At 40.9% G+C, this 10,000-nt stretch overlaps 1 protein-coding gene across 2 annotated transcripts in view; it reads right to left on the bottom strand.

Annotated features, from left to right (window-relative positions):
* The window catches only part of LOC137978466 (uncharacterized), a 58,874-nt gene that overhangs the window by 32,217 nt on the left and 16,657 nt on the right, over nt 1–10,000 (bottom strand). For both annotated transcript variants that reach the window (XM_068825406.1, XM_068825407.1), the window contains 7 exons: nt 9,373–9,451; nt 8,525–8,700; nt 7,794–7,875; nt 6,518–6,774; nt 2,167–2,395; nt 1,851–1,907; nt 424–519 (listed from right to left, as the gene is read on the bottom strand). In XM_068825406.1, the coding sequence (XP_068681507.1) occupies nt 424–519; nt 1,851–1,907; nt 2,167–2,395; nt 6,518–6,774; nt 7,794–7,875; nt 8,525–8,700; nt 9,373–9,451 (976 nt within the window). The remainder of the gene's footprint in view (nt 1–423; nt 520–1,850; nt 1,908–2,166; nt 2,396–6,517; nt 6,775–7,793; nt 7,876–8,524; nt 8,701–9,372; nt 9,452–10,000) is intronic.

Genomic DNA, 10,000 nt, shown 5'->3' with positions numbered 1-10,000 from the left:
GTCTAAAAGCCCAAAACTCCCGTGCTGCATATAAATTCTGCGGCATACACACGCATTGCATTCTTATACTAGTGAGCCTTTGACGTCATTTTCTCCTCGATCCAGCTCTCTCAATAACTTAAAGTTAGTAATGGCGGACCATTAAATAGGAAAATTCCAGTTAAAAGAAACAGGTGTCTTTTTTAAATCAAGGCTTAAACCTTTGGTCGCTTAGTCTTTAGTTAACATAGTTTCGAGATCCAAAGGACAATAAGAAATGATTTTTTGATCACAGGGGCACTTTAACATAAAGCTTAAATACTCAAGTTCGTCGTTATACGTAATGGAACGGTCGCCCAATAGTTCTTTTCGTTTTTTTCTTGCGTTGTCGGTAAAGTTATTAAAGATCCTTCAGCAGAAATCAGTTTTAATAGGAAGACAAACCTTGGGCACTTTAATTGGAAGCCATACGTCGGTCAACTGTCCTTCAAATTCATAACGAGGGAGTGGACTGGAAAAATCTGTGTCGTGAGAGAGGAACTGCAACAAGAAAAGAGTAATTATCACCGCAAGGGATCAGTCCAATTGATTTTGTGAATTAACCCTTTCATTCCCACGATCGGAACGTTCATTCTCCCAACTAGTACCGTATGGTTCTTTGTTGGGTAGTCATGAGAATTTGGTGTTATATCAAGATCACTCCTCTTGCTTAGACTGATAATAATCTTTATTCTCAATACCTGTCTTATTGATATTTCATTGAAATTATAAGCAGAATTTATTTACCGATCACTCCTTGGAGTCAGAGGGTTAAAAAGGACCATTTCAAATAATGTTTGCTGTTTGTTTGAAACTCGCTGTAAAGAAAATCAATAAAGCGCGGATGTCCACGTTTCACAGGCTGAAACTCTTAACCACACTTAAAGTAAAAATGAAGGAAAATGATCTCGATACAATGATATCGCGATGTAAGGAACAAAGTGTCCCCGAAGCTTGGAATTTTCGTGAATCGAGGTTTCACTGAATCCTTCCGCAGAGCGTGCACAAACCTTGGTCTGTCTTTCATTCCTAGAAATCATACTACAGAGAGCCGATACTAAGCAGACTACTTAGCTATGGCAATTGCAATGGCTGACCAGCTGTCTGACTAATTGGCTGACTGACTGTCCAGTCTGCTTGTCTATCTGGGAGACTGAAGCACTGGTTAACGGGACCAACTGGCTGGCTGAACAATTGAGCCAATAAACAAACTTATTTTCTAACTACAATCTTGGACAAAACTCGTTGGGAAAATGTGACACACCCACTATATAATGGTCACTACCTTCTTTGCCTGTGTGATGAAAAATTAACTTCTCCATACTTTCCCCCCTCCCCCTAATCCAATGTTGGTTTAGAAACGGCCAAAGGCTTGCAAAGTAGTTTTCACAACGTTATCATGGGGGAGAGGGGGGTACCAATAGACTTTGTTTGCCGCTGAGTGCATGTCCAATGATGTTCACCCCGGAATTTTTCATACGACTTTTGTCCAAGATTGTACCTGGCTGACAGAAAAACAGATAGATCACAAGAGACAAACTAGAGCAGTTTTCATTTGAGTGTCCAAGGTAATTGGTTTTGCATCAACTACGCTACAAAATTGGCTTAAAGAAATCGTGCCACTTTTCCATCCAATCAAAAGTTAAACAAAAACCAATCGTGACTCGCTCGCACTCGTTTTCCCGCGCTTGGCGTCGGCTACGTGTAATTACTTCGAGTTTTGATTGATTCACTGTATCGTCTCTGTCCTTTGTGATTGGATAGAGTGGTTACATTGGTTTTGGTTTTTCAACACTGAATTGAAAACCGCTCTAACGTCCACTATTGATTACCTGGCCAAAGTGCGAATGTAAATCGCTAAGGCGGCGTGTGCTAATCTTTGGCTCAATCTGCAACAAAATACAAAACTCTTGACTCAAAACTCCAAAAGTCATTCTAACACGTGAGAAAGATCGCGCGGTGTCACGCACGAGTGAGCGACGCAATGATTGGTTACGTGTGTGCAGCACACGAGATGAGGCTTGAGTGCGAGGTACGAGGACATTTCCCTGTCACAATCCACCATCTCAAAATGTTACGCTTGTATGTGGGGTACAGCCCTTTATGCCATATCTAACGTCTCTTTTTCAAAGTACTACTTCTTTTTACCTGTCGAAAGAGTTCATTACTGATTGCTCTAGGGGAGGGCCTGTGAGATCCAAATCCACTGACAGCGTCGGCATATCTACAGTTTCCACTTTGCCTCTCTTCTGGAGTACACGTGCCAGCAGGCATCGCGATACCGTCAGCGTACATCGCAGGCAAGTCACGTGTCACATCCTCCATTGCAGCACCCCGCCAGACGTGTTTTTCGTTATAATAAATACCATCTAAACGTCTGTGAAAAGAAAAACATTAAGGAACAGCTATTTAATCGATGTTTGGACTGCGTTTTTGAAAGTCAGTGACTAGACTAATGGAATGTAGAAGTGCTCTCCTCTATTTGAGGGCGAAAAACTTCATCTTGCTAAACCAAAGTGCTATTTGAGACAGCTAATGGCCTTAGTTTGTAAAGAAGATAAGGTGCTGTGACGGTGGATATTTTAAACACGAGAATATGTTAATACTAAGTTGATAATAGTAAATTGACCGCCGTTCTGAGATGGAAAAGCAGACGCTTCAAGCATTTTCCTTTCATCAGAGCGAAGTCGATACTGCCAAATTCTACAACTTCCTACAGCTCCAAGACGACTAAGAAGAAGATAGTTATAGAGTTAGCTTCAAGCCCCGCATGATGAACTGTGCTGATGCCATTACTGTAAAATGCAAACAAAAATGCAAAGGCTTTGTTTAAAGTGGAAGTGCACTTAGCTATCAAGCTAGTTCTCCGGGTTCTCCGGAATCCCACTTTTAATAACCTGAAAGAAACGAGTCAAACTTAACAGAAACGTGACTAAGAACCCCACCTGGCAGGAGGACACCAGTTGGCTCTATAGTATCGTACTTCTCACTGTTTTCTGGGCTAAATCCATTGTTATCTTTAACAGAGTTAACTGAATAGAGTGTAATGTGAAGTGCTATATTTCAGAGCTACAAGCGCTACAAGGTCAGACGGGAGCAGGCCAGTCGGTAGAGCGGCGGAGATCTAACCCGAAGGTCGTGGGTTCGATTCCCACCCTGGTCAGACTTTTTCTCTGTCCTTGTGTGGGCCCAATTCCATCAGTAGGGCTAACGCTCACATGGTTCATATGGGATAGAATTCTAGCACTTCACATTACCCTCTATTCAGTTAATTCTGTTTAAAATATAAGTGCTACACGGCCAACGTTTGTATAAACGTAACCTTTCCTTGTACTTGTACATGCTCATTGTTATCTTTGTTCGTTATATTGGTCTTTTGGCCAATCCTGAAGCCCATTCAATGAGGTACGACACGACCAGAAAATTAGATTCTTTCTTTCGCCTTAAAGTACCAAGGATTTAAGAAAGTGTAGAAGATCATCGAAACGCTAGTGAAGAGGACAACGAAGAGGACAACGTAACAAGCAAAGATCAAAAAGCCATTTCATTGAAGAAACACATTGCTTTTCAGAGTGAATGGCAGTCGAAATATCCATGGCTTGCCTATGATGCTGACAAAAAGATCACAACCCGTAAGATATGTCTCGAGGCAAATAAATCAAATGCATTTAAAAAACTGTCGACGGGCCACCATTGCATGCAAGAGTTCTAATTTGAACGTTCCTTGATTAAATGGACAAAGAAATCGCGAAGAATTTTTTCCACCCTAGTCATGGAGCGAAAATAACTATGTCCCACTTAAGCTCCTGCAGGGCCCCTAATTTTCAGGAAAGGGGGCCCTGGGACTCCGTGAGACAAAATCCTGGTGAAAACACTGAACTACTGGACCACAACGCCTCATAAACAACTTAACAAGTTTTTATACGGATTGTTTTTCTTAAAAAAAAAAAAGGACCTCACAGGGATCCATACTCATTTTTTATCAAAGTCGTCAGCCGGGCAAGTACGGTCTTATCAGGAGCCCATTAGTAGGAGCCTCCATAAGAAGTAGATCTTTGAGTCAACCTTTGCGCGTATCTTTCTATTTTTAGAACGAACCCTTGAGCAGGAGACTCGCATTTACATAAATTTACATCAATCTGCACGATTTAAATACAGTTTTACTGCTTTATTTGTCTTCGTTAGACAATGACTTTACTCTGATTGGCCTTTTAAAACAGTGTGTGCAGAGCCGAGGAACTCGTGGCGTTCTAAAAATAGAAAGACACACGCAAAGGTTGACTCATAAGGGCGTGCATGAGAGAGGCAAGCTCCTGGTCTTATGATATACTTGCCCGGACAAATTTTGGGTTACCCAGGCAAAATGCGGAAGTATAGACTGAATGGTCGATAAAATTACTTGTAACTTGAAGATTCGCGTTTTATTTTACACTCTCGTCAGAAATTACGAACATTGACTCTGGAGTATTTTGTTATTTGCACCGTGGGAACCCTGATTTACAGTGGTCCATATTTGCCACGGCAAAACGTACATGAATATTACGATTCAACGACCCAAAGTTTTGACGCTCCTGTCTAGCGTCTTCCTTTAACATGCTACCAAGATTTTGTGTTTTTCCTGTTCGTAAGCAGCAGGTTCTGCTCCACTTGTTTTCCTTTTTGCCGGAGGTTGCGAAACACCTTGCAACTAACGCCACATTATGAGCTGAGACCACGAGTCACCCTTTACTTTTTGCTAAACGACTTACTAACAACCAAGCCATCGGTGAGAGACTCGGTGAGATACATGAAAATTGAGCCTGCAATCGTTTTATGGAAATACTGCGTGGTCAAAGATGGCGCCCAAACTTGATATTTCATTGCTGAGGAAAAGCTGCATGTTTATTCCTTATTTTTCGGAAGTTTCCATTAAACAAAAAGCGATGAAAACGAAAGTACATTCTGTATTATAACATTTGATGGCATTCATGAAAAGACATTTATTAAAACTTTACTCGTCTAACGGACGACCTTTGGAGCTTACGCAAAAGGACGGCTGGAAGACTCAGGACGCCATAATGACGAAATTATGTCGCGCGAGACTGTGCATTCCCAATCTTACGAGACATTTTTTCGTCATTTTGCTGTCCTGAGTCTTCCAGCCGTCCTGTTGCGTAAGCTCCCTATTATGCTCGTCCGGACGGGTTATTAGTCTGGGACGACCGGACGACTGCGAATGTGGATCCCTGAGTCCTCAACTGAAACTAAAAAGAACTTGTGAAACTTAGTTGTTTTCCCAAGTTAAGGGTTTGGTTTCGATAATGAGTGAAATATTATCGATCTAAAAACTCAGAAAGTTTTTAGGTGGCAAAAGGAAAACAGAAAAATCGTGTTTAAAAATCACCAGGAATATCGGGTTAAAATTTTTAAAGTTTTTAATCAAACAATTATTGTACTTGGGCTTGCCGGATATAAAATGATTATGATTAACCAACGAGGCGCGCCCTCGTAGAATAATTGTTAAGTATTCGCTGTTTTTTCAACCAATCCTGAGAACCGTTGCAAATCGCTTCCTACCGACCCAAAGAATTCCTCTTCACACCTAATAGTACTTACAGGAAATAAAGAGACAGAGAGAGGGAGTTGGAAATGTGGCCGGAAGACATAAACTTTCCAAACGTTATTTTTGGATGTCCCTTGGGAGGGGAATCAGTTTCCCTCAACATCTGTAACTACATGACATAATATATGACCTCATCGAAGCTCGACAACAGAGTATTGTGAAATGGCGCTTCAAGTGACTGTAATGGGGTGCCGTTTCGGGAAACATTCTTCCGTTTCTAGAAATCTAATAATAAATTAACTTAAGAGCTTATACCCACCCACAAGAGTACAACTCTCATGCTAGGTCAATGTCACTGCAGTTTTGCAGACCAAGCAATTCTTAGACGAGCAATAAGTTTCGTATTGCATAAGTGGCCGTTTTGAATCCCAAGGGTGAGAATTCAATATGTAAGGCAAATGAACGGTTCAAAAGGTCTCGGTCTGTGGAAAAGTCCCGACATAAATATATCGAAGTTGAAGACTCCTGGGTCCAGTTGCTCGATTAAATATCGACCCAGATTTGAATTTTGCCAGTCAAAAAGCCATTATATCATGTTTTTATGCTAAAAGAAAGAAAAAGTTTAAATCAAAAATGAAGACTATTAGCCAATATAATAAATACCATAATACTCTTTGTTCGCCCCTCCAAAATTTTGCATAAGCATTTTTTTTTTCTATTGGGACTTACAATGGTCCCATGAAAACTAGAAACAATGCTTATGCAAAATATTGGAGGGACAAACAAAGAGTATTGGCTAACTGGAAAAAACTCTTTTTTTCATCAGAAAATAAACGGCAATTTAAGCTGTCAGTAGTCTATGGTTAGCCTAATCGTTCTTCGAACAACGAGGCCCTGGTGATAGACTACAGCTTAACTTAAACAAGTTCACATTTTCCACAAACAAAACAGACGCACCTACTATCTGTGACAGATGGCATCGGCCCTGTATTTCTGTCAAGGTGGCACTCGCTTGACGACGATTCATTTCGGTGATTGGAAAAAATGATGTAACAGGTAGTGTTAGCGGTCAGCGGCTGATTCATTGGGCTTGGTTCCAGGCCCACGGTGTAGGAAAATTTCTGGAGATCAAGATCCTCTGGGTTCACATCGGGATGCACTTGAAATTTAATAGTCTTGTTATCTGGATTGATAGAAACCGTTGCATGGGAGGGCTGAAAAAAAAAAAAAAAAAAGACTTTACTTAAGCCAGGAGACTACAACTACAATACCAGGTTTATGAAACAGCATTTTCACAGATCGAGCTGTTTTTAGACGAATTCTTAAATAAGATTTGGCTTGCACAAGCGACCATTCTCAATCTCATGGGTAATTATTTCTCAGGCAAGACTTGTGATTAGCTGGAAAGGGCTGGTTTCGCGGGAAAATCAATCTAAAAGTAACTCGGTCTGTACAGTGAAGTTGCACTGGGCTCCTGCTTAAGCTTCCAAAGAAATGATTTTCACTGGAAATGCAAGCATCAGACCAAGCAAACTCAGTACGCAAACTCAGTCGCGTTTTCTGATCATTAAAACCTTTTCTCAAGACAAGACAGTAATTTACGGCAGTTAAGTGGCTCTAAGTATGTTGCTTGCGAAAACCAGTCTTAAAGGGATGAGATTGTTCATTGTTCACGTTTTCACATGACGTCACGGCGGCCATGTTGGTGTTCCAAAACAAAGGAATGGTGGCCATGGTGATGTACCAAACTAATCCTCCGGGAATTGAACTCTATTTTTATGCAAATACTTTCTTTTGTTTCAGTAATCCAATATGGCTGCTGGTCACGTGAGTGAAAACGCTCTATACAGATATAAGATATACAAAGCGGCTACTTGCAGAGCCAGGTTTTCACTAGAGACGCAAAGCCCAAGCCCAAGCATAAACGCAAGCGCAAGAACGCTTATTTCACCGTGAAAACGGGCCTGAAGCAAGCATAAGCACAAGCCCAAGGATCAAAAAATGTTACCTTCTTTTTGTGCTTTGAAGTAACGCAAGCTGTGATGTTCTTCTACTAAAAAAGACCCGTTCCAGATTCCACTGGCAGCGCCACGTTGCAAGAAAGAACATGGAACTAGTGAATCTCTATCTCTGTGTCATGTGCATGTGCTTGCGTTAGGGTTCGTTTTCACTTGACACGAATCTCTTGTGCTTGCGTTCGGCTGATATAAGGAGAAAATCTTAAATGTAATACCTGTTTGTTAATCTTCACTAGCTTCAAAGAAAAGCACTTGTCGAGAGTGGAGTACGGAAACGTCTTCCCTGAGTCGGAAAGGCTAAAGTAATTGATGTTAAAAATGACGAAAAAATTAGTGTGTCTGCAACTAATGCCTTAGAACCTTGAGCTTCGCCTCTAATCCAAAGAAAATTAATTATTCGCTGAAATTAACTTTTTTAAATGTAGCCGAGTTATTCCTGAAAACTTTGCATTTAAATGGTTGGAACTCAGGCGTGCGCGCGGTTCTCCAAGACCCCGAAACTTGTTGGACGTATTTTGGGTGCTATGAAACGCTAGCCATTTGTATTTTCAAAAAAAATAAATTTGGAGGCGTGAATTATTTTAAGAATTGTCTTCTCTTCAAAACATGTTAAAAGACAAGTTTTTCAGAGCTATCCTTTTGGGGTTTTTGCTCCAAAACTACTCAAAACACTGCCAAATAGCATTATTGAAATGAATTGTTGGTCTTCTTCTGTTTTGGCTAACAAACGTTGCCGTGACCAGTTTGAGTGAGTGAAACCATCACTTGACGGAGTCAGTTGAAGTCACAAGTGAAACAAACAGTGAAAGGAAGATAAATACTCTTTTTGCGTGTAAGCTTTGTTAATGATGAAATGGTATATGAAATGAATCAGCTTCACTTGATTAGCTTCACTTGATTAAGCTTTGTTCATTTTCTGATAATGTTTTAAGAGTTAAATAGTTACCTTGGTTTTATGACACGGAGTCGTGTATTTGGCGGCACGTCAGTGTATGTCACTTGTAAAGGGGCTGAAGTCCACGTGACCCTTACGGTGACATTTCCGCTATCTCGTCCCAGTCCAAAATGGGCACTCAAGGAGCTCTGCCCGAGGAAATGTGTACTGGAACCGATCTCTTGCGTCTGGATAAAATATTAGAATTCAACAAAATGGTAAGTAAGAATTAAACCAAGCAGTGGTAGCGTTTGAGTGAAGGCTACAGCGCCCGGTTATCCCAGGCCATTATTTGTCTCCAACTAGATGGCACTGGATCGACAGGATCGAAGATTCAGTGGCGGACGAGAGAGAGGAAGACAATTTATATACAAGTTAAGAGGTCTCTCGAGCCAACAGCGCATGTCTGCTCCCAGAAGGATCACAAATGGATTCACAGTCCAAGCCTCGGTCAAATGTCCTCTATCCCCAGGAGGAACCAAGGACGGACAACTCCTAGATGACATTTTCATTGGGAGAAAAACTTTTCATTCCCTTAGCGGTGGCTTCATAGGTCAGTTGGTTAGAGCGTCACACGGGCATCAAACCCCGTTGAAGTCCTGAATTTTTCAGGCTTCTCTACGCAATTGCTAAAATTGAGTTCGTAACTGCGAGGATCATAGCTTCACTTGAGGTCATTTTTTCTGTCAGGAAGCTTTGATTTGTGTTGTATAAAAGTAATCTCTGGGTTCACGTTAAGTTGTCACTATAGAAGGGAGGAGTAATTGGTAAAACTACTGTCACAAAATCAACTGCACTGCCGTGACAGGGCTCTTTTAACTAAATAACTATCCGCAAAAAAAATTCATTTGATGCCTTACTTGTGTATGATTGTTTCTCATAGTAACTTGCACACGAGCTCCAAGACTGTCGCATAACCTATCGCCATCTCTCAAGCAACTAAGACAAAATTAGAAAAAATAGCCTTGAATAAGTATGGTCAAGTATCGTGACTGCGTGACGCGAACGACCTCTGATCTTCCGTCATTAAACGAAAAATCGACACGAACTTACTTATTAAATCGTTTTACCCCAGCGGCACCGTCGCCAATTTTTTTGCAACTCAAGTGCGGCGCTAACTTAGGGTGCGTTTCTTTGGGAAAATCCAAAAACGGATTTGTGATATCGGATCAACGGGATTCTTCAGCGTCAAAAAACGCAAAATCCGAAAAAGGAATATTTGCCATGACAACGCAAACAAACAAACCCAGAGTTGCGTGCAATTTCAAAAAGAAATTTAGCGGTTAACTGGTTTGTTTTGGAGAAATTCTTCACTGGAAATGACACCAGAAAAAAAATAACTTAACGATCGATAAAAAAAAAAAATGACGAAAAACATGCGTTCTAAGGTGCAAATCGATTACAGAGGGTACTTTTGCAGTTTACTCTTTTAGCTGCAGGAAAGGTGCTAATAATATTGCTGGCATGTCAAGAAACTTTTGGTGTAAT

This window comes from Montipora foliosa, chromosome 12 (assembly GCF_036669935.1).
Source record: "Montipora foliosa isolate CH-2021 chromosome 12, ASM3666993v2, whole genome shotgun sequence".
NCBI classification, from domain to species: domain Eukaryota; kingdom Metazoa; phylum Cnidaria; class Anthozoa; order Scleractinia; family Acroporidae; genus Montipora; species Montipora foliosa.
Note: the sequence above shows the minus strand (reverse complement) of the source record. Positions and strands in the feature narration are given on the sequence as shown.